At 33.6% G+C, this 26,735-nt stretch overlaps 1 protein-coding gene across 1 annotated transcript in view; it reads left to right on the top strand.

The window, feature by feature from the left end:
* Window positions 1–26,735, top strand: part of LOC106717317 (alpha-2Da adrenergic receptor) — a 174,237-nt gene that overhangs the window by 45,106 nt on the left and 102,396 nt on the right. The window contains exon 2 of the mRNA XM_014511163.2: window positions 2,866–3,009. Coding sequence (XP_014366649.2) covers window positions 2,866–3,009 — 144 coding nt within the window. The remainder of the gene's footprint in view (window positions 1–2,865; window positions 3,010–26,735) is intronic.

Genomic DNA, 26,735 nt, shown 5'->3' on the forward strand with positions numbered 1-26,735 from the left:
TCACCGTGGTTGACTATGTCCTAGTCACCCCTAACTTACGATAGGCTCCGAGTCCCTCAGTGAGGACGTATAGTGAGCTGATGATGATGAAACTATTATAAGTTTATCATTTAGTTTATTATACTAATTAAAATCAAGGTTACTACTTTACTCATGTGTATTCCTATTAATTCCGATAAGTTTTTTTCCTAATTTTATTAATTAGGTTTATGTTATCAATACATAGTATAAAACAAAGTCGCTTTCGCTGTATGTCCGTATGTCCGTACTACGCAACGGATTTTGACGCGTTTTTTTTAATAGATAGAGTGATTCTTAAGGAAGGTTTGTATGTATAATAAATGCATAATATAGTAGAGAAACACTGATAAATTTAAAGGTTTCTAATGTGAACGCTGTGAACGTTGTGTATAAGGACATTCTGTAGTAGGTATATTTTGCATTGCACCCGTGCGAAGCCGGGGCGGGTCGCTAGTGCTTTAATAAACTAAACTATATACATTTATTTAGTCACCTGCTCACCGTATCCATTAAATTGAAAAGGGACGGACTGGTTACCCTTATTTATAGCACAATAAGTAACAATATTAATTTCCTAGATACGGACCATTTCGACTTCGTGTGCCGCAAACCTCCATTAACATTGGATTGTTGCGAGATGATTTATTGATGGAACGTGTCCGTTTGGAAAATATTACAAGAAGTATTTCCTTCATAATTAAGCTGAAACTAGTGATGACCGGTTCTTACGGTGAAGGAAAACATCGTGATGCAACCTGCATATATCTGAGAAGAAATTCAATGATATGCGTGAAGTCAACCCGCACTTGGCCAGCGTGGTGGACTATGGCCTAGTCACCCCTAACTTGGGGTAGGCTCCAAGCCCCTCGGTGGGGACGTATAGTGAGCTGATGATGAAGTGATGAACTAGGTTATACTCCGTGTCTCTCTGTTGAGATGTTTATATGCATTGACGTTAAGGGTCTACTAAGGTTAGTGCTACGATGTTTTATATTATAACCTTTTCTAAAAACTAGCATAAGTATTAACATTCTAGAAGACATAAACTGAAGCATTTATTTATTAATTTTCTGCAACTGCATTGTGATTCTGTCATCCGTTTAATTTCTCTTCCGAAGCCAAAATCCATCAAAGTTTTGAGACAGACAAATATAAGTTGGCACGCATTGCGTTCTCGATTTGTTCCTGATTCGTTGCGGATAATAATCTGATCGTAAAACTAAACCCGAATTGCTATTACGTCGTTTTATATACACTGCAATTCTGCAGTCTTGAATTAATTCACTTTGAAGTGATTACGTGAAGTTACTTCGAAATAGTGGTGTAATGTCCTTTTTCTCTACATTGACTTTTTTATATCAAAAGGTGGCAAACGAACAAAGGGTCACCTGAATTCGCCGATATAGCGATGCGACCGTTGCCCATAGACATCCGCAAATGCAGAGGCGTTGCCTACCTTTAATCAATGGAAAAGGGGACGCACAAAAAGATAATATTTTCCCTTCCTTTGCGTCCCCACTTCCGCCAAATCCACTTCCCCTTCCCATCCTTTCCTAACAGGAAAAGGGTGAGGGGAACGGAAAGAGGACAAAAATTAACTTACTAACTTAATTTTTATCAAATTTTACGTTCATCCGTTCGCACGATTTCCTTAATAAGAATTACAGTTTGTACAAAAATATAGAATATTGTTGTCATAACGGTGAATCATCATCAGCGCAAATATCCTCACTGAGGAGCTCGAAGCTTACCCTAAGTTAGTGGTGACTAGGCCAAAGTCAACTATGCAGGCCTAGCGTGGGTTAGTTGACTTCATAAATATCTATGAAGTCCTTTCACAGATATGTGCAGATTGAATCACGGTATTTTTCTTAAATGTAAGAATTTCAGATTAACGTACATATGCAAATCAAAAAACATATTGGAAGATGGCGGGATTTGAACCCTGGATCTGCAGATTACAAATCAAATGCTTAATCCCTGAGCCACCGATGCTCAATGATGAATGTCAATTTATTTATATCTATATATATAAAAGAAAGTCGTGTTAGTTACACTATTTATAACTCAAGAACGGCTGAATCGATTTGACTGAAAATTGGTGGGCAGGTAGCTTAGAACCAGGAAAAGGACATAGGATAATTTTTACCCCGTTTTCTATTTTTTATTCCGCGCGGACAGAGTCGCGGGTAAAAGCTAGTTTGTAATACTTGTCAGAATCGGGATGTAGCATTTACAAATATATCATATACGTGTATATTTATAAATGTCATATCGCAGTTTCCATCAACATTGCATATATCAATCACGTGGCGAACTATACGATAAGTTCACGTGTGTTCGAGTATTGAAAATAGAAACGATCTCACGTCATAAATATAAACTGGGATAGCTTGTCTAGATTTTATGCTTAGCAATGAGAACCTGTTGCCAAACTAAATGTCTTGAAAGATGTACCATAAATATTGTGTTTGGAGATGAGATACTTTTATGTATCATTTGGAATACTAGAAAATTGTTTAAACTTTCACTAGACATTTTTATAAACGAAAGGCTAAGCTCTAAACTTGTTGGTTCCGACAATGACTTGCTGAAAGTGAATTTAATCATTTTTAAATCAGTTAAGCAGTAGAAAAATCATAGTATTGACTTGATTTGGTAGATGATAAAATATTCAAATTAGAAGAAGTCCAAATTACTGGACACATTTTCTTACTACGTGGGAGAACACTAAAAAAGGATTATCCACAAAGAAATCTTGCAGACGGAGTAGCGTTATCTAGTTATAAGCAGATATTATACCGTAATATTTTTATTTGTTAACTTTTACTCTATATTTGACAGGCGGTGGACTACCTAAAGAAGCGTACACCAGCGCGTGCGGCGCTCATGATAGCGGCTGTGTGGCTGATGAGCGCGCTGGTATGCATTCCGCCGCTGCTCGGCTGGCGGGTTACCAGACCACCAGAGCAGTTCCCCCAGTGCAAGGTAAGTGAAATTTTCATGAACAAAGGAAAGCGATGATCAGAGCCACACGGCTGAAGGGACTGAAAGATTGAAAATACAAGAGACAAGATAAAAGATGATATTCTATTGTAAGTGACAAAAGAGTAAAAGATTAAAGAAGAATCGGAACACATAATGCGAGAAAGGGAGGAATTTTAGGGAAAATTCTGTGATGGAAACTATTTGAGGATCTTAACCGTCTTGATAGTAGGTCAGTAAAATAAAAACTAAAATACACATAACAAGCTGATTTTTTACATAACAATAAATTTCAAATAATTTCGGCATCAGAAAATTTGATGTTGTCGATGTCTTACTTATAATAAAAACACTGGCTTTTCCTTTATGAGAAAAGTTGTACAAATTTACTGAGCATTTCACTATTCACTCAAAACGCTCTATAATTTCCAGCACTATCCCTCGTTACCCTCATATCTAAATCTGGAGCAGAATGACGCGGCTGAAATATGCAGACTACTCAGTAGTAAGCTCTCTACAGTTGTTTTAGAACTTATCTTTTTAATTATTCCCACTGCATATAGTTTTATTAAATTTAGCTATTTTTTTCATAAATTAAAAGAATATGTATTCAACTAAAATTTCACTTGACATTAACAAATATTTTTGAAGCCAATTTATGATCATAAATTAAGAAGTGGAAGTAAAAAACCGTTATTACATTCAACTATTCCAGGTTTTATTTCAAGATTTTTGTTTTAAACTTTTTATTGTTTTTTAATATAAATTTTGTACTAATAAATACACTAATTGGCTTAAGACCAAAATATCCGTTTAACATATAAACAGAGCTATCTGTTTCATCAAAGATAATGACTTTTATATAGAAACTAGCTGACTCCATCCGCGAGCAGTTAAAAAAACTTAATAGCGGTATGAAAAAATAGATGTTGTCCGATTCTCAGACCTACTCAATATGCTTACAAAATTTCATGAAAATCGGTCAAGCCGTTTCGGAGGAGTACGGTAACTAAGATTGTCACATGGAAATTTTATATATAAGATTTTGGTCTGAGAAACCAACTTCATTCTTAATCAAACAGTCGTTTAATATTGCTCATAATAAATCTACGCTAAATGTTCCTTAATGACCACTTAAAGACTTAAATGTAGCACATTCAATTTAAAAAAAAGTAACTAAAAACTTCATAACAAGTTCAACACACATTATAATAAACTCTCTTAAATTAAAGATCGATAATGGATTCCTTCAATGGCACCTTTGACCTTTTTTATCCCAAATGAATCCTGGCTCGAATAATAAAGGTCCTTTATAGCTTTGACCGAGATATTTAATTCCTTTTACAGACGATACGGACCATCTTTTAACATATAGGTATTAAAATTTTACTCATTCTTAAGTTTTTTTTTTTTTTTTTTAAATATATAAAAACACATCTACAGACGCTTGGTCCGTACTCTTTTCTGCACAGGTTTTAGTTATCTTTTTTTTATTTTTATTAATATCATTCTTAAGTATTTTAACTAGAGTTAATTTTAAGACATACTCTCAGTCATGAGTTCAAACATGGAAATTATGATTTTACAGTATTTTCTGCGTACGAAAATAGTTCCCTGCTTCATATTCTCCTGGAATAAATGCAAGCACTTTCTTTTCAGTCATCGTTTATATGCCATCGAGGGGCCCTGAGCTTACCCAAAATAATGGTGAATAGAACATAGTCAACCACGCTGGCCTCGTGCGTGTTATTGACTTCACACATATCTTTGAATTTCTTTTAAATTATTCAAACTTTCGTGAGACATTATCATTAACTAATAGAGGAAAGGCTAAAACACTCACGTATATATATCCGGTGTCGGCACCGACTATTTTCGAGCCCATCGGGGGCCTTTCATCAGGGTGAGTGGGACTGGTATTATTTCGCGAACGCGGCCCGTCGCATCCGCGTTTGAATTACTTCTCAGATATGTGCAGGTTGCATCACGTTTCTACACTATTAACTAACATTCTTCTTAATGTTAATATCAATTTATTACATAAATGAAAATATAATTTTGAGTTAAAATAATTTGTTTGACGCTTTGTGATTAGCGTAAAAATTAAAATACCCTTAAATTTCAGGGTTGTAAGATCACTTGTGACAGTTTTTGTTGAGAGCCCGCCGTGTTCTACCATCTGTTACGTAGCTATTGTAAAGTTAAAACTGTAGGTCTGTAGCCGGCTTAAGTTACATTTAGAATTATTAATATATTTTGAAAAATCATCAAATTACAAAAAATTTGAACATTCTTTACGTTATTTTTTTTAATAGTGGACAAACGAGACCCTTATTGAATTTATTTATCATGGATTTTTATATATTACAAGGTGGCAAACGAGCAAGCGGCCACATGAATTCGCCGAAATGGCGAAGCGACCGCTGCCCATAGACATCCACAATTGAAGATGTGTAGCCTACCCTCAATCGACGAAAGAGGAGACGCACAAAAAGAGAATGAAAAAGAAAAAAGAAAGAAAAAATAGAGAAAAAAAGAGATCTATTTAATTTGATTCATCTACCATTTGAACGGTCCCTTTATCAATAAAAAACACTGTAACTGAAATAAAAATTTGAGTGTCATTTAAAATTATCATTATACTCGAAAATCAAAATTTTAAACCAGCATGTAACAGATGTTGAAACACGAACAGTCTAAACAAAAACATTCTGCCCAAAGTTGAATCAGAAACGGGTTGTATTTTCGCGTATATCATTCGAAGCTTATGATTATCGTATAATTGTATACCGATGTAGTAGGTTTCAGTACTACTATTGTTTAAACACACTCGACGCGTAAGTACGCGTTCGAACAATAGCAGTACTGCACTAACTTACTACACTGCCTTACTGTTCTGTCTTGTTGTAAAACTAGCAATGTTTGCAATTTATGTAGGGTCGGCGCACCAGTTTTCGTCATCCAGATCGATCTATCTTCCGTCATTACTCCCGTCTCAATTATGCGATATTAATCTCTCAGGTGTGTACCACTACCGGTGTACCCTTCTTCATTCATATTTAATGTTCTCCTTGCTACTACTAGGTCCCATACTATCTTTTTGATTTTTGATTAACTGACTCCAAAAAGGAAGAGGTTAATTCGTATTCTGGCTTATTATTCTCTGACTATACTTCTATTTATGATAAAATAGCTGTCGCCCGCGACTCCGTCCGCGTTGAATTAAATAAGAAATTTAATTAGTAGCCTAGATGTTTTTCCCGACTATACTCTACCTCTATGCCGATCGATCGAGATCCATGCAGCCATTCTGAAGATACTTTCAAACAAACATCCATCCATCCATCTAAACATTTGCATTTATAATATTAGTAAGATTATTACGCAAGTAAATCCGTAGCACATAGTGATATCGCAAGCGATTATCGATGTGTTATAAATCATGGAGAGATGACAAGCTTTATTATGGCCGATAATGCACAGGAGCTTTCATCTCGATCATGTAAAAGTATGTAATTATAGCATTGTCCTATCTTATTAATATAATAAATGCGAATGTTTAGATGGATGGATGTTTGTTTGAAGGTATCTTCGGAACGACTCAATGGATTTAAAAAAAAATTCGCAGTCTTGAAGAATGCATAGGATACTTATTAAGTTTTTTTTATTCCGCGCAAACGGAGTCGCGGGCGACAGCTATTTTCTAATATCTCTAAAATCTTAAGCATTATTAAGTAATAAACAGGTGTTGGTGTCAATGATTAATCTATATCTATCTATATATATAAAAGAAAGTCGTGTTGGTTACACTATTTATAACTCAAGAACGGCTGAATCGATTTGACTGAAAATTGGTGGGCAGGTAGCTTAGAACCAAGAAACGGACATAGGATAATTTTTACCCCGTTTTCAATTTTTTTTTATTCCGCGCGGACGGAGTCGCGGGAAAAAGCTAGTAACTTATAAAAAAAAAAAATCACAAGCAACGAAAACGTGACATAAATGAGTTTCAAAATTCCGAAATTAAAAATTGTTACAATAAAAAAAATACACACGTTATTTGATATTCGAGTAGTAGTCTTACTAAAATCTGCGCCAAGTAATTTCGCTGCCATAAATCATTGTAGCAATTATTATAAATTATCACAGAATTGTAGAAGCATATTCACAGTTATATTTCCGCTTTAAATTTCACAAAATTGAACAAGCTAACAACGCATAATGTTGGCAGAGATTAGGCAAAAGCAAAATTTAATGACGGTTCGTTATTGTTATATAAAGTATAGAGGGCGCTGTTATTAATTATTTGTTTTCCATCTAATTTTCCCTTAAATAAATTTAACTTCCAATCATTGGAAATATTGTATACTAGCTGTCGCTCGCGACTCCGTCTGTGCGGAATAAAAAAAAACGTAATAAGTAGATTATGTTTTCTTCCAGACTGTATTCTATATCCATGCCAAATTTCATCCAGATCTAAAAAGAAAAGAAAGAAAAATCATTTATTGCCACACAAAGAATATAAAATAAAAAAAATAAAAACACATAAATACAAGGTACAAACTTGGTACAATAGTATGGCAAAAGGGAGCCAGCTCAGCGAAGCAGGGACAAACTAAACTGCTCCTGCGCTGGTTATCAGCTGGCACCTTTACAAATAATAATAATAATAAAGAAAAAAAAAACGAAAAATAAGATCTGTTAAGGCGTTCTGGAGATACCTTCAAACAAACATCCATACATCCATCCATCTAAACATTCGTATTTATAACATTAGTAGATTAAATGCGTATAATCGTCTATTACCAATCCGTTTAACATCTTATTTAGCCTTCTTAAGGAAACTGTGTTAAAACATATTCTCTTCCAGACGCCGAAAATAGGTTTACATTTAAGGTAAATTAACGCGAATCAATAAACTCTAACAAGGCGCTTTCACACTTGATTACGTCATCGTTTAACTTCAAGTAATTTCTCACGTAGCCTTTTGAGAATATTAATTTTGTACTTCATTAGGAGTTTTAATTAACCGATGCTCTATTTAGTTATATCGATACATCGAACGTAGCATCTAATGAAATCCTATTGTTATAATAGAATATACTAACGCTTATAACTTATAATGGTAGACAGAGATCACAATTTACATTTGACGTCGTCAACGACCGAGCTCTTACTGATCGGCACGACACTCTGGCGTTACGTTAGTACCCTCTGAATTTTCTACCGCATCTACCACGGGGAGTGCTCAGAAGAATTGTTTGGAACAATTCCTACCGCCGAGTTCCGTCATCGGAGGACACGACAGACCGCCAAGTTCCATCCACACCATCTCGATGGCTGGCAATCCACAACCGTGCGATTTTCGCGTAGCTTTCTACTTCGTACAGCCGCATTGTGGAATGGTCTGTCCTCGGCGGTATTTCCAAACCGCTACGACTTTGGGTTCTTCAAGAAGCGAGCGTATCACCATCTCAAAGGCCGGCAACGCATCTACGATCCCTCTGGTATTGCAGATGTCCATGGGCGTCGATGAACACCTTGATGTTTCCGCTGCTCGTTTACCCCCATCTCTTATAAAAGTAAAAATTGACGCAATCGTGGCACATCTCTCTCTTTTCTACAATCAGCGTCTGTCCATCGGTTACTTTAATATTTAATATCAATCCTTCGAATTATAAAACCATCTACATTCTGGGAATGTAGGAATGTAAGTTAATGTTTTAAGAAAAGATTACTTGAATTTTATTGTAAAAATAAATGATAATTTGAAACAGATTAGAGTCGATTAATAAGATGGACCACAGATGGGTCCAAAACTAGTCGGTGCCGTCACCGGACGATCACATGTGAGTTAAGCCGTTTCTTAATTAATTAATTATGATGTCTCACGAAAGTTTAAACAATTAGATTAGAGTCGATTTCAATCAGAACCAATTAACCTTTACAATTCACATAAATCCCTTAATAGAGAGGGCCTTAAATAGTTTAATTCCAGATCGAGATCCACTTGATATTATAATTTCAATAGACCTAACTCCCATCTAAAATGAGTTAAATTTAAACTAAAAGTCCATCACGACTTCAAATGAGTAGATTTTTACCACTACTACTAGCTGTCACCCGCGACCATGTTCTACATGTATACGAAATTTCATCGAGATCTATTGAGCCGTTCTGGAGATACCTTCAAACAATCATCCATACATCCATCTAAACATTCGCATTTGTAATATTAGTATTATAAAATAAACTATTTATTCCACCAAATTATATTTAATCAAAATACACCATTGACTTAATCCTTATGACACATGGGGTAGAGTACAAAAATCTAAATCTATATATATATGTCGGAGAAATACTTTTCTCGACGACATCATTTGCAGGAGTTCCGGACTTGGTGGGCGTCATGAGGGTGAAGTGCGGGCACAAAACACGTTTATACAGTCTTTCAAAATGTTTAATTTAATGTGAGCACGTTAAATCACTTTAAAATCACAGTTACGCGTTATTTTTAGGTTACAGGTACTTAATAGTTCAATGTACATCGATAATTAATAATGAAAAGAGAAATTATAACTTTTAAGACCGAGCAGTGAGTTCAAAGCACCAATCTTTAACACCACTAGCGAACAAACTTCAAGGATCCAACTCGATCGCATCCACACAACAACACCGAGCTCCCTCACAACTGTACCTTATATAAAGATGGCGCCTCGACCACACTCTAGCCAAGTGCTCTGCTCTTTTTGGTCATTACTTAAATTACAATCATATTGTTATTTAATCTAAGAAAAACGTAACTAATAAAGTAAAATCGAATTAAAATTAGAATCTGATAATGATTAGAAAAGCTTTTAAATTTCAATAAACATTAAACATTGCACATTATGCGTACAAAGTAATTCATTTGACTACGGCGACTTGATAACTTCCTACTTTCTTTAGTTTCTCTTATAATTACAAATTTGTTTTCAGAAATATGTTTTAGGAATTATAACAATGTAAAAATTCGTATTAAATTCAATTAAGGTTTACAAAAGGTACAATCAACAAGCAACTCCTTCAATGACTTCCTCCGACATATAAAAGAAAGTTGTGTTAGTTACACTATTTATAACTCAAGAACGGCTGAATCGATTTGACTGAAAATTGGTGGGCAGGTAGCTTAGAACCAGGAATAGGACATAGGATAATTTTTATCCCGTTTTCTTTTTTTTTTTTTTTTTTTATTCTGCGCGGACTGAGTCGCGGGAAAAAGCTAGTTTGATATAAATGGCATAGGCGAAAAATACGTTACTCAACTGACATTGTTTTGTTTCAATGAAATGTCGGTTGTGTTTTGTTTTGTTACGTAAAATCAGTCAAATAGTTGAAATATAAATAAAATTTATATCTTGAAAAGGGTGTTTCGATAAGAAATTATTTACAAAGTTTTTCGACTAAAATTCATTGTTCGACGAAGTGAATTTATCTCAAACAAGGATTGTACTCTCATTTGTAATTATTACTGTAGAGTTACTAAAGTAATTATTTTGCATTTGAAATTTTGTTCACGTTTTAGATTCTGGATAATTTTTATTGAAAACAACTTACAATAATGTAGAAAAATGTAAAACTAATTTCTTCGCGTAATTACAGAAGAATTTGTAATATAGCTACTGCAGCGCCCTCATGACAAGTTTACATTCTATTCAGTCTACACCTTTACCTTTGTTTCAAATAAATTCTTTCGGATATTTTCAAATTAAATCGGACGCCAAAACTGAGAATTACATTAATTTAAGTGGATATATATTTTTTTATATCATAAGGTGACAAACGAGCAAGCGGTCACCTATGTAAGTCCTAAATAGCAAAGCGACTTGCGAAGCGGTTGCCTACCTTAAATAGAGACTACTCTCTCTCTTTAATCGATTTATGCTATATATAAGTATCAAATTAGTAGAATTAATTAAAAAAAAACAAAATCCCAACGCGATACTAATAATATAATGAGAGAATACCGAATTCGTCGGACATAACTAAGCTTATTATCACTGGATTAAGACCTTAACGCATTCAATGGAACGAATTAAAACAAACTTTTGTAATATAAACCGATTAATGTACAAATTCTAAAATTTACTCAATTTAAAACTTTTTTATAATCTGTTTCAGTTTGTATGTTAAATAAATCAACAAGAATAAGTAATAAGAGAGTCAGTGGCTCAGTGAACGTCGGTGGCTCAGGGGTTAAGCAATCTAATAATAAATCTGCAGGTCTTAGGTTCGAATCCCGCCATGTACCAATGTGTTTTTCGATTTACATATGTACATTAATCCGACGTTCTTACGGTGAAGGAAAGCATCGTGATGCTACATATCTCTGAAAAAATTCAATGATATGTGCATTCAACCCTCAACCCAGCCAGGGTCAGCGTGGTTGACTGGCATAGTTACTCCTAACTTAGAGTAGGCTCCAAGCTCCTCAGTGATATAGTGAGCTGATGAGCAAAGAAGAAACTACGAATATTCTGATTTGTAACATAATTGTTTCCTTTTTTTTGTATCTTTAATTTTGATGATGATTAAACGATAACTTTAATAAACAGACACAGAATGGTCTAAGTCTAGGTCTAGTCTAGTGTCTATAGTCTAGGTCTAAGTTTACTGGATGCATATAAAATATATAGCAGTAGACTTCTACTTGCATGGGAAAAATATAGTGAATAAAGGAACGTTATGGTTGGATGAATCTGTAATCTGGAAAATGAACATTTGAAGAATAAATCCATTTAAAGTTTAAGTTAACTAAACAATCATCAATTAAGCATAAAAATTTACGTAAGTTATTTTACTTAATTAAATTTTTCTTTTCAACTAAATTAAAATACAGCGACACAGGCCACCTCTATACAAACTTCGGGGACCTTTACAATTAATAAGGTAGAGACCGAACAATACGTCCCCCCAGCACAAGTATGGGGGTTCCGATACGATCTGTCGTTTAGGAAATTAAATCTCTTCACTTCTTCTGGGAAAACATTTAAACGTGGGTTTACACTGAGTTGTAAATATGTCTGATTTCCTTGTATTTGAGTCATACCAAAGTCAAAATAAGAAATATTAGTTTTCAAAATAACATCATAGGTAGTGCAAGTTGTAAGTTAAATAAAAATTACACTTTTTTATTTATTTCTTTGTATTTTTGGGGCATTAAATCCTAAGAATACTCTACGAAAATTCCATTATTTTTTTAACTGTGATATGAACGTGAAGGAAAAATAAATAAAATTAATTCTTTCAGCAATACTTATCATGTATTACATACATAATATTCCAATAATTTATAGCTTTATTTAGATGTAAAAAAACGTCAAATCATTAAATGTTACACACAAAATATATCTAAGCTTGTCGTATAAAGCTATTTATCAGCGCCATTATGAAAAGCGCAGTCGGAAATAGTTACAAGCCACTTCCGCTGGGGCGCTGGGATCGCGTGCTAATGGCGGCTTCCGACTGTCACCGCGTCATTAATTCGCGTCATAATTAATTAATTCTTAACATATGAAAAGAAAACATATTCATAAAATGATATAAGTATATTAAAAAACTTCGTCTATATTGACTTAATATTCCTGGTTATTATTAGCTGTAATACTTTCCCACTCAAGGAGTACAAGCCTACCCAAATTAGGGGTGATTAGCCTTTATTCAATGCTGGCCCAATGCGGGTTGGTACACACACATCTTTGAATTTATTCTCAATTTGAATAGATTTTTTAAATTGCTGCTGTTGTAATAAGCCCAATATATATTTTTATTTCTCTTGTAACATTTAACAGTGGCCAGTATTTAAAAACAAATGTGTCCTACATACCTGGTATGCGCTGAAAAAAGGTCGCATCTCACAACTTCTCGTTAAAACTGGCACGTTCCATTGAAGTGGGATTCATTTAAAACGTTGCATAAAAATACGTATCTCTCTGTTTAAGTAGAGCTTTTACTGCGTGTGTACGCTTCAACTTTGAATATGATATTTTATATTTTTCAGCTTGAAACTATTCAGCAAATTTCACAATAAAGAGACCCTTGATTTGTATTCGTAAAATCGTAAGTATTATATGTACTCAGTAAACATGTAAAATTTCTCGTCATTTGTTTATCATTTGGGGCAGATTTTTTTTTTCACATGAACCCATATTAAAATTTTACTGGTTACAACTTTTTTGAACACTGGTTGTATAGAACCACTTTGGGAATCATCGATTTATGAGGATATTTTTTGCCCAAATTTGCTTCTTTGATTTCAATGTTGCTTTTAACTTCCACATAGTTAATGGTGCAGTAATTTTTTTCGTTCCACTTAAAAGCACGAATGCTATCTGGCCAGTTTTAAATTTAAATTTGGAAGCCGATTTCGTTTTTTAAGAACTAGAAAATAGTGATACTAAATTTACAGTTAAAATCGGCGCTACTTTTACAGTTATTTTAAAAAAGATTTTTTAATCCAAATTCGTCTGTTTTTAAATGAAAATAGATTATTTTTGCGCACCAAATTGAACAATTTTCTAAATCAAAACATAACAATGTTTCTTTTTAATAGCAGATTTAATAGGACGCCTTCATCTTATCTATGTATATAAAAGAAAGTCGTGTTAGTTACACTATTTATAACTCAAGATCGGTCGAACAGATTTAGCTGAAAATTGATGGGGAGGTAGCTTAGAACTAGGAGACGGACATAGGAACTTTTTTATCTCTTGTGTGCATTTTTTTTATTCCGCGCGGACGGAGTCGCGGGTAAAAGCTAGTTATGAATAAAAGTGTTCTATAAGCATATGTTTATGCGGTTCTATTTTTAAAAAGTACTAATCCATTTTTTTACGTCTATCACATTACGAAAACTATCAAGAAATTTATTCAACTTATTTCTTCGTAACAGTAGACACATCATTTGTGTTTTTCACAGTGTTTTTCTCTACACTTTATTAAAGAAATTGTACAAAGGCACAATTAGACAAGAAAGCGTCAAACAAAGTAACTAATCGTTGTTACTTCGACTGAGTACTAAATAATCCGGATTTATATGATCTAGTATCAAAGGAGCATTCAGTGTGGTATAAATAAACCATCGGAATTGTTGACAAGAGTAAGCGTTTTGTAAATTAAATGGTGTGTATTGAAATATAACGTCTATTATGCTTGTAGCACACAGCAAAATAAGCGCAGCGTAAACGATACGATGACTGACGTTATGAAAAAAAAGAGTAATATGAAACTGGCAGAGATTTGGTTCGAAATTACGCGTAACAATCTCTAATTATAGTCTGTTTGTTAGGATTTGTTATACTACGTGGAAAACGTTATCACGTGTTAAGTGAATGCTAGCTGTAGATATCAGCACCAGCATAATTTATTAGACTAGTCTACCTTTATTGGACTGGAAAATGATAATGTACCAAATAATATTTACTTGTCTTAATTTATTCTTCCTTTCCTCCATCGAATCCATCTCCTATCCTTTCTAAAATAGGTTTAGGAGAAAAATCTTTCAATGCGCTAATATTGTTAAGTTTCGCTTTTGCTCCGCTTTCGAGGTTCTGTACTACTGACGTTAACTATTGCGGTGTTCGGTTAGCTACAGTTTATGATTTCTGAGGAAAGTAAGGACTGGCTTTTGTTGGTTTTGTGTTTTACAACTGTCTTTATATTGATCAAAATGAGCAGTCCTCTTAAATTATTTGCAAAGCTTTTAATTTGTTTTCCATTATTACTCTGGAGTTATGATGGTGGATTTCAATCTTAACAACATCTATGAGTCATACTAGTTTTTTTTTTGTTAAAATTACACAATAATTCAAAGAAAAAAGCTTTACTTTTTAAATGTTCATGGCAATTGTTAAATATGACATGTCAGTATAAGTTTGCAATTTATCAAAAAAAAAAATAGTGTCTACTTCAATTTAAACCTAATTTGTAAGATAGACTAAAAAAACTAAGCATCGAAGATGATTGAAATAAATATAAACCAAAATAAAAGTATACCTAGGTAGCGATCGAACGAATTAAAATCCTAAAGAAGGGAAGGTTCTGAAAAGCTTTGTTCCTCACTTTTGGGGTAATTTAATAATTCCACCGTCCGCCTCCCCGATAACGGCTATCGATTTACAATATTTACCCTCTGTAACGGGGTAGGGGTTGAGAGTAAGCATCGTTTAGCGTAGACGCGACGCGATTTACTGTTTACTGCCTACGACTACGCTGGCTTCAAATGAAATCGAAAACTAACTGTACTGTTACGTAAAACATAGCGTTGAAATTATAAATTAAATATGTTACGACAGTAGAGCAATATTGAAACTAGCCGCGACTTCGTCAACACAAATCCAGCTGTTCCATTACCCGGAACAAACGCACCCTTGCGGATATACATATAGTCAAACGTACAGACAGATAGACATACAGAATGTGTAATTTTTTTTGATGTTACACTCAGAACTATTCAGTGATACTTAAAAAACTAAAATCTTATTTGAATCGAAATTTCTTCATCGCGTTTTATACCGATACTAGCACCATCTATTGAAATTTTTCGATAACGTTTCTTACGTTAACGTTACTGAATAACTGTTTATATTACATTTTTTCTTTCCGGTCTGTTTTTAAAAGTGAACGAATTCTTTGTCAACAGGCTGTTATGTGAGAAAGCACATTGTTGTGTGATATTAGGCTTTTGACCTAGTTTTGTTCTTTGAACACGTCCCCATTATTGTCCCCGTCCAAAAATACTTATCAACTTTATTTTTAAATATAATATAAAAAGACTTTTGTTCTTCACAAAATTTACTACTCACATAATGCTACTATTTGGTTCAATTTTACGAGGCTATCTTTGTTTCTTTATGACCTTCGGCTGAACCGATTTCGTAATGTAAGATGTAATAGGAATGTGGTTAGCCGGTGTAATTAAAAAAATATATATTTACTTATTGACGTGTATTAAACACACGTATCATTTGTTAATAATAATATAGGAGTTGAAAATAATATATAAATTATTTAAATATCATTGTATACAAAGCTGTGGCAGGCGTATTGTGATCGCCGGAAACAGTTACAAGCCATTTCCGGCGATAACAAGAGACTCGCGTGCCGATAGCGAGCGCTTCCGGTTGTCGCGAATCATTAATGCTGATGCTTTTATTGAGATACATTTTATATTATTTACATTGTCATTTATGATTTGACTTGAATTCAAAATCAATTTCATTCACTTAAAACTTTAGTTGTTTTTACTAATATACTGTTTGTTACGAGGCTGTTTGAGCTCCCGATTTTTTGGCACAGTTGCATGCGCCATGATCACGAGTTGACTGCTGTTGTGCGAACCGAAGGGAGCTCAAATAGCCTAATCGTGGTAAGAATCCAGTTTCTTACGAACATTACATAAATTTAATTCAAACTATGTTTTTATCGATTTATAACTACCGTCAATGGGGAGCTAAACTGCCTTTTGCTCAATACAGAAGTAAATATGATCAAGAGTACAAGTAAATATACCACTGATATAAAAAAAACACTTTATTTTTATACAAAGTACTATGTGAATTGTAGTCATAGCAACTACTTTTGTCAAATCTAAAAAAAAAAAAAACAAAAAGGATTACATTTTTTTAAATCGCTAGAATTACATATAAAAATTATGACAGATGACAGCCTACTGTTGACGTCTTAGAGATTTCAGTTTTTCTCTCCATTGAAGTTAGTGTTGAAAAGAATGACTAAAGAGATGTCACTCATCTCATATTTAAAACATAATAAAACTAAAGTAGAATCAGAAGTTGAACGTCACTGTGTCATAATTGTATGAATCAGGCTGAAAAACTATCTTGACTGAAACAGATTTAAAAAAATATAATAGCTAGGTTTACAATCATAGTAATATTATAAATGCAAATGTTTAGATGGATGGATGGATGTTTGAAGGTATCTTCAGAACGACTCAATGGATCTTGCTGAAATTTGGCATAGATGTTGAACTTAGTATGGAAGAACACATAAGTTACTTATTACGTTTTTTTTATTCCGCGCGGACAGTGTTACGGGCGACAACTAGTGTAAAATAAAAATACAAAAAGATATCAAAAAAAAGAGAAATTATTTGTTATGTTGTTATCTTAATGTTTTTTTTTGTAATTTGACTGTTAAAAATTTGTAGACCACAAACAAGTTAAGTTTGTTTTACAATAAATCTGAAATATTTTTCTGTCACAACCAAAGGTAGTCTGGTATGAAAAATACCTTTCTACAACACCTATGTTTAGGGTTATCACCTAATATTAAATTATAGTTAACTAAGTGTATTTATTTTTGAGTATATACAAGTAATTGATTACGTTTATTTATCCGAGACAGAATCTAAGAGTTTAATTAAAACAATTATACCTAATTGACTTTCTAAAATACCTGATGAAAACAATTACTGATCCTTTCATACTAATTTAAAGAAAAAACAGTGGAATCTTAAGAAATAATACTTGTATAGATTCGGTCTAATTATATAACGAGTTCATTAATCGAAAGATATAGTCAGTGAACACGTACGCTAGTGTATACCAAAGCAGGCTAGCTAGTGATTATAAATTTAAGTGCTCGATAATGTTTTGCCAGCCCTAGGTTGTCTCTTTTGGCACACCGCCAGTTACAAGGTCATGAACTTGGGCACGCCACCTTTAGATTTACGATGTTGTTACTTTAGCGAAAAGGGTGGATCAGGAAGAAAACATTACCTATATATTTCACTGGGGCCGGATGAAAGTGGGTGATCTTGAAGCCTTTTATTATTTTACAAATGCCCCAAATAGGATTTTTCTTTTTCGTTATTGTTTTATTTTTTGTAATAAAAAATTTAACTACTAGAAAGATAACAAAAAATCGTATTTGAATCTTATATAGTAGAAGTAATGTACTACTCTTCCTACCATCTCTATCAGCCATCATATCTGAATTCACTCCCTTCCCTACGCATATCCTCTTTCACACAATCCATACATACTTTCTTCGGTCTTCTTTTACCTATCTATATTTTTTAGCTATAGAAATAGTTGAAATATGAGCTTTTATAACTCTTTTGATCCTGGAATTGAATTGAATAATATTTTCAATAACCAAAATAACCGTAAAATAATCTTTAAAAATTATAAATACACGATTACGGAGCTCACGTAGGTTTTATAGCGTTTTAGTATTTCCAGTTGAATGTTTATTTTTTTACAAAACGAGCGAATAAAGCCATTTGCCGCGAGCGTATTTTTTTATTACAGCGAACGATTTTTATACACAACTTCGGTTTAAGATTGATACGGTGAATAAAAAATAAAATTTTGTTGGAATTCAACTTATGTCAACATCACATTTGGTTTAGCTCTTCTTGAGTATAACTTGACATGTAAACGCAAAAGGTTTTTTGATTTCAATTGAAACTAAATCTTTTTTACGAGATAAATTCATTACTATATTAATATAAAATATAATTTTTTATTAAACATTACAAAATCTTACTAATATTATAAATGCGAAGGTTTCGATGTATGGATGTTTGTTAGAAGGTATCTTCAAAACAGCTTAACGGAACTCAATAAAATTTGGCATGGATGTAGAATAAAGTATCTGGAAGAACACATAGGCTATTTAAGTTTTTTTTATCGCAGACGGAGTCGTAAGTTAAAGCTAGTATATCAAATTGGTATTCTGAGATAAAAATATCATCAAATTTGATTTCATAACCAAAGCTACAATATCAAAATTATTTTAAACTAGCTTTTACCCGCGACTTCGTCCGCTCAGAATAAAAAAAATGAACACAAGATAAAAAAAGTTCCTATGTCCGTCTCCTAGTTCTAAGCTACCGCCCCAACCCCATTTTCAGCTAAATCAGTTCGACCGATCTTGAGTTATAAATAGTGTAACTAACACTACTTTCTTTTATATATATAGATGTGAGAACACAATGTAAAACAAAACACAACAAATTACCAATCGTATATAGAACGAACGAAACGTGTTGAAAGTTGTCAATACGAGGTTAAATTTGACCCTTGTCGAAAGGGACGAAACATGTCGCTACAAGAAATGTGAGCTTAAAATACGTGTCCATTGAACCGAACGTATTTCAGTATTAGTTATTCTTTTTAACGATGGACGACCGTCCATTTAAAAAGTAAACACAAGAGATATTGATTGGTGAAACTGTTTTATTGTTTTAGTGAAACGTATTTCAAAACCTATAGTAAATATTTGAATTAAAGACGTGTACGTCATTTAGGAAAATTAGTTTTTCTTTTATATTATAAGGTGGCAAACGAGCAAGCGGCCACATGAATTCGCCGAAATGGCGAAGCAACCGCTGCCCATAGACATGCGCAATTGCAGATGCGTTGCCTACCTCCAATCGACGAAGGAGAAGACGCACAAAAAGAAAATATTTAACCTTCCTATGCATCTTCTCCATCAAATCCACCTCCCCTTCCCATCCTTTCCTTATAAGAAAAGGGGTGGGAAGGGAAAGAGGACGAAAATTAGGCCTCCGGCATCACACTCATCTGACGAAACGCGGAATTACTTCCACTTCACGCCTGTCTTCTGTGTGGTCGTGGTATTTCACCGGGCGAGCCGGCCCATTCGTACAACTGATGTTGTAGTTGCTGGCGTCTACCACTGTCCCTCATTCTACGGAGTCTAATAGTCACTTAATGGTCCTTCAAGCGGTCTGCTAAATCTACCCTTAAGCTTTTAGTAACCCAAATCAATTACGAAGTCGATAAAAATTGTTTGAAGCAAAAAAAAAAATCGTTTCGCAGATATTCGCTCCATTGTAATTTTAAACGTCTGCTTTTGAATTTATCTCGGCAAGATGAAAACAAAACAAACGGCACGATTTTAATCAGTGCCTCTGAAATATGATAGAGTGATAGACAAATATTTTCTCATTTTAAACAGGCTCAGTACTTGATGAGTGAACATTTTTAGAATGATACTAGCTGTCGCCCGCGACTCCGTCCGCGCGCAGTTAAAAAAAAATGAAAAATAGATGTTGGCCGATTCTCAGACCTACTGAATATGCTTACAAAATTTCATGAGAATCGGTCAAGCCGTTTCGGAGGAGTACGGTGACGAAAACTCTGACACGAGAATTTTATATATTAGATTATCAAGTATATTTTTATTCGAAAAAATTAATTAGCATAAAAGTAATACAGTATCAATTGTAACGTGTAACTTAAATTTCAAATTTTCATCGAAACTATTTTAGTTTACTTGAAAATTATATACGTAATTAAAGTACGAACTAAAATTGGAAAGGGCTAAAACACTCACACACACAGTTTTGATGTTTTTTTTGATAATGTCTCACGAAAGTTTGAATAATATAAAGTACGATTTCAGTATTGTCAGTAATTTTTGTATATAAAATTTACACTTATTGATTTATTTAGACTAGACATATTGATAATTAATTAAAAAAAATCTTACTCGACTAACCCCCTATACAATCTTAGCTACTTACATATATAGGCGAAAATAATTACATGTCAGTCAGACGGGAAAAAATTAGAAGACAAAATTATTATGAAGCATTAGCAATAACTTTCATCTAACTCAATTTGTTGAAAACATTCTAGTTAGAAAGTTATTTGGTTGGTTGAAAGTGCCAAACTAGTTAGCCGACCATCTCGCTCGTTGACGTCGCGCCGCGCAGATGCGTGTCAAATAACAACCGACCTTTTGTTTAACTACCGTCATATACCGAAATAATAATGAATAAGTGTAATTATTGTGAAAAATCAATTAATAAAAGAGCTCCGGGTTTAGATTGCAAAAAATGCGAAGTAATGGTGCATGCCGCGTGTACCGGTCTCACGGCAAAGCAGGTCGCCGCAATAAAGAACTCCGACAACTTAGCGTGGACATGCAAAGAATGTCAGCAATATACTCCCACAAGAAGATCTCTTATCATACCCGAAGATGAGGAAGAAGAACCAGAGGAGGCGCAATTCGAAAATAAGGATGTCAGCGCCATATCTTTAGACTTCAAGAAGTTACTCGAGGACATCTCCAAACAAGTGGAGATAACTATTAAAAAACACATCGAACCCCTCCAAGAGTCCATTAAGCATTCCCACCTCAAACTGGAGGAAGCTTTAAAAAATGTTGATGTTCTGCAAAAGAAAGTATCCGATTTGGAAAATATGAACATTGCTTTGAATAACAAGAACAAAAATTTAGAACATAGAATAAGTACATTAGAACGAAAAATGTGTGAAATAGACCAAAACCAATTAAAAAATAAAATAGAAATAGCTGGTATTCCGCTAAATGACAACATCAACATTCACCAAATATGTTCTTCTGTGTGTTCCAAATTGGACATGGACTGCAAATTAATTAAGGATATTAAACTTATCAAAGAAACTAAAAAAAACAATGGATGCATATTACTTGAATTAAAAGACGAAAACGAGTGTATCAAGTGGGTTCAAGCGACAAAAAATAAAAAAATAGACATCTGTAGTAACGAAATTCTAGGGAAAAAATCAAACTTACACAAGCATCACAGTAAGACACGCGCTGACAAAAGCATATAAAACTATTCTGTGGAACGCTAAAAAACATTTACGCCCACAATATAAGTATGTCTGGTACAAAAATGGTCACATCTTTGTGCGTAAAGAAGACAAGGATAAAATCATTATTATACGTTGCCTTGAGGACATCAAAAAACTATCAAATGACCAGTAAGAAAAATGAACAAGAATCATCAACCGAAGACTTGGATAAAAAAAAAAAAAAAAAAAACAGAAGATGTCACGATTAAGGAGATATATAATATTATTTTATGTCAATTTCACGATTGTTTCGGAACGGAAGTGTATTTGGTGAAAAATTTAAATTATTACTTTTTATATCAAAATCGAACTTAATCTTCCTTCTAAGGAATTTGTTATTTTCAAAAGGCCCGAGTTGTAACTTGCACGAGACCATAATTTTTAGTTTGAACTCCGTTTCAGATGGTATTGTTCTAACGGCCTATTGCTTTATTGCTCATACCGGCGTAGATTGGGTGACGTACACACTGGGTGAAATTTTGAGCACTATTTTTATGATATATATCTTATGACGTAATGGCTTATTGCACAATCTAAAAATACATTTTGATTATAATATTACCATAAAAATTTGTTTATTTTGCAAAATGAAATAAGAACGGTATTTATTTATATTTCTTTTAGTTAGCTTAAGTTCCAAAATATGGTGCACTTGATTAGTTTCTATTTGTCTCATATTTCAAATCCAGAATAAAAACATATGAATAATTTACAATTAATCTAATGTAAGCCCAGTGTGTCTCGCGCGTTATTAAATGAACTTTAATAAACGGCAAACTACCCAGCTATAATTTTGTAAAAAAAAAACGGAAGAATAACACTACCACTAGTTTATTTTGTTAACATATTATTTTTATATACTCCGGTAGTTCATATTTACATAATGTTTTTCTTAAGACGGGATATACTCGTATAGAATGTATTCTGCGTGGCTAAATTGTATGCAACTTTAATTGTATCAGTGAACTGTGCAGTACCAATACAAACATTATATGTTTAATGGTACTAAGTATACAATATATAAATGTAAAAATGTAATAAGTTGAAATTAAATAAAAAAAAAAAAAAAAAAAAATAACTAAGCTATATATTGTTGGATTAGTTTATGAGAGTATATGAGAAATAAACATTATATAAAACGTATGAAACTAATAGGAAGGTGTTGAAATTATTATAAAAATTAATGAGTTTCAATTTGTTTGACACTAATGCTTTCTCTATTTGTTTCAAAAAGAATGAAAGGGATGGCTATATTGCCGCAATGCATGTTTTAAAATAGTCGATATTTGTTAATGTTTATTGAATTTCTAGTTTATTTTTTATACTGTAACTTACTTAGTAATTAAAAGGCTCCTTCAGTTACTTTTCTTCTAGTTAATTTTCTCTTATAATATTACAGAAAGCATCTTTAAACGCCATTAGCACATTTATCGAAAGTTTGTGGCAAACGAGACAGGGAATCGATTAAGGGGCAATCTAACATCGATTAGTTGGCTAATGTTACGAGTTACGGTACGCATTCCGATTTTATTCGATTAGTAACGAAGGATTCCATCTTCATTCTGTTAATTGAAATATTGCTAGTAAAACTGACTGTGAACCGCGACTTTGTCTACGTGAAAAAAAAAAACTTTATTAGAAGTCAAAGCGCTATTCCAGAATACCTCTGATCTAAATATCCAGATTAGTTTTTACGTTCTGGAGTTAAGTGATAACAAACATCCTTTCGCCTTATAATATTAGTAAGATTTTTAATGTATTTTCTAATGTGACCTCTACTGGCGGCTATTCCATGAGTCTTCTACTGACATGAGTTTAATAAAAGAAACGTAACTGGCATTTAATGGATTCAAAACTTCTATTTATATAAAATCAACTCTAAGGGGCTGTGTAATTAACCAGCAGGAATTCTATTTATGTAGCTTCAACCGTACGGTTGGCAGAGATAATATAATTAACAAACTAACATAACAACGTACATTTTCGTATGCAAATCATTTGAACATAAATTTAATTGCCTGACGCCTGTAAATAAGGATTAGATTTGCTTTGCGAAAGGATTTTGTTTATTCATAACAGTTCCGCAACTGAAAGTTTAGCCTATTTTATTTCGCCAAACTGGAAGTAATCGACAGTTGAAATATTAATTGTATTTCGAGTATTGTTGTGCGTAAGTTTCCATTGCCAAAGCGCCAATAAAAAAAAAATTGCCGTCTTCTTCGTTCTCTTTCAAATAACAGAGAGAACTGTATAATAAGTATGATTAGGAAACTTCAAGATAAGAGTACTTCTACATTAAAGGCCGATAACGCTATGGTTTCTCTTTTTTATATCAAAAGGTGGTAAACGTGCAGACGGCCAACTGAATTCGCCGAAATAGCGAAGCGAAACCTGCCAATAAACATTCTCAATTGCAGATGCGTTACATTTAATCAACGGAAGGGACGCAAAGATTGTTTATAAAACATTTTCCCTTCCAATACGTCCCCTCCGTCAAATCAACTTCGCATTCCTATTCTTTCCTTAAAGAAATTTGAAGGTAATGGGGACTACATTAAGCCTCTGCCACGCGTACTCATCAGACGAAAAGCTCCCGCGCCTGTCTGCGTGGTCGTGATATTTCACCGGACGAGCCAGCCAATTCGTGCAATAGATATTTTTGTTGTTGAAACCTCGAGTTGCGGATGTCCATGGGTGTTGGATCAACTGACATAAGGCGAACCGCTGCTCCTTAGCACCTATAAAAAAATCGATGCATCTTTGGTAACTAAACTACCATAAGTTAATTAATAAAGTCTTAACTCACGTGTAATTGTCCGGTGTCGGCACCGACTGAACACTCGCCCTGAAGATGGACCCCCGATGGGTCCGAAACTTGTCGGTACCGTCACCGGACGAACACACGTGAGTTAAGCCGTTCTTAATTAATTTATTAGTATGTCTCACGTTTAAACCTTTTAATAGACTAACATATTGATTTAAAAATTAGTAAGAAATTTATTATAAACTTTTAAACTTTCTGCATTTCTTAAGAATAAATTACATTACGAGCACGAGTGTAACGAGCTAATGGTAAAATGGCACCGCATGTAACTTTGAACAAGGAATTATTGAAGCAAACTTATAGTATAATGATATTACTTGATACTAAAGAAGCAATGTACACTTACATATGGGAAATAATTTAAAACTTTACGGTACAGTGCGGTATAGTGCGGTATAGTGCGGTACAGTGCAATAAAGTGCGGTACGTCGAATTCACGGCAAACGCTCGTCGGAAAACAATTACTTGAACATGGTCTGTGTAGCTAAACAAACCGTTTTCGCTTGTATGCCTTAATTTATAAGATGTAGCGTTAATTAAAATAACAAATAGTAACTTTAAAAAATGTCGACATAATTTTTGTCACTGGGGGGAATATGCATATTGTATTAACATTTGTAATAATTTTATAAAAGGTAGTTTTAGTTTTCTTAGATGGCAGCACTGCTCGACCCCGCCACTCTTTTGTGACAACTTCCGGCGAATGGATTGAGAGTGGTGGGGTTGAAACAGCGTTTTGATTATTGAGTCAGGAGCTCGGCAGTCGTTGGATATCCGTCGATGTGATAAGTCGTCTAGTGGAATTGACCGTAAGAAATGTTGAAAATGGAATAAAAGTATTCACTGTGCAATGAATTGGAGTTTTTCTTAACATTTCAGAAGTGGGATATAAAAATCCAGGTATGAACGCCCTCAGAATTTTAAATACTAATTTACATAAAAAAAAAAAAAAAAAAATTACTTTAAAGTACAAAGTAGCTATAACGCTTGTTAATTTTTTTATTTTTATTTTTTTTATTCTACTTTCGATACTGCACAAATATGACACTGTCATACTGCATTTGATCACGGCTATTTTCCAAAAATACAAATTATGCATATCTTCTATCTATATATATAAAAGAAAGTCGTGTTAGTTACACTATTTATAACTCAAGAACGGCTGAATCGATTTGACTGAAAATTGGTGGGCAGGTAGCTTAGAACCAGGAAACGGACATAGGATAATTTTTACCCCGTTTTATATTTTTTATTCCGCGCGGACGGAGTCGCGGGTAAAAGCTAGTGTTACAAAGACTTTTTATTGAGATCATTGTTTACGTCATTATTAAAAATATTTATTTAATGACTTATTGATTTATAAGTATCGAATGTGATTTTAACTCGTATTTTCAATTTTCTTTATTTATATTTATGCTACCTATTTTGAATTCTTTAGAATTTTAAACGTTTTACGGGATATTTGGAAATTGAATATGGGTAATGATTTCATAGTTATACAAGCGAGATCCCCCAACAGGGAAATAAATAATAGAGGTTTCTATTATATTATGTATGAAACTTTGTTTGTGTGTGAATCATTTACTTACTTTTTATTCTTTTTGTATTTATGTCTATTGAAATTACTCGCTTCGAACGATTAAACAGTGGAGAAATATCATGTTTTTGGGATACCGATTGAGCGAACAATGAATGTTCGCTGGATAATGATTGAGCGAACAATGATGTACGCTGGATAATGATTGAGCGAACAATGAATGTTCGCTGGATAATGATTGAGCGAACAATGATGTACGCTGGATATTGATTGAGCGGGCAATGATGCTCGCTGGACTGTAAGAATCGACTGAACTTAATGACTGAGTGAACAATGATGCTCGCTGGACTATAAGAAACGACTGAACTTAATGATTGAGTGAGCAATGATGCTCGCTGGACTATAAGAAACGACTGAACTTAATGATTGAGTGAGCAATGATGCTCGCTTGACTGTAAGAAATGACTGAACTTAATGATTGAGTGAGCAATGATGCTCGCTGGACCGTAGGAAACGAATGACTTTAAATTTGACTGAGACTGAACTTTGATGTAAATAAGAGAGATTGAGACATGATTCCAGGGATTTAATACATTTAGATATGACGTCAGACGATGACTAAGTTGGAGGTACGCTACCTACAACTCCACCAAGGAAGTGTAAGTACGCAAAACGGAGGAAAGTAAAGAGGAAAAGAGCTCCTTCGACGTCA

This window comes from Papilio machaon, chromosome 24 (genome assembly GCF_912999745.1).
Source record: "Papilio machaon chromosome 24, ilPapMach1.1, whole genome shotgun sequence".
Lineage (NCBI taxonomy): Eukaryota > Metazoa > Arthropoda > Insecta > Lepidoptera > Papilionidae > Papilio > Papilio machaon.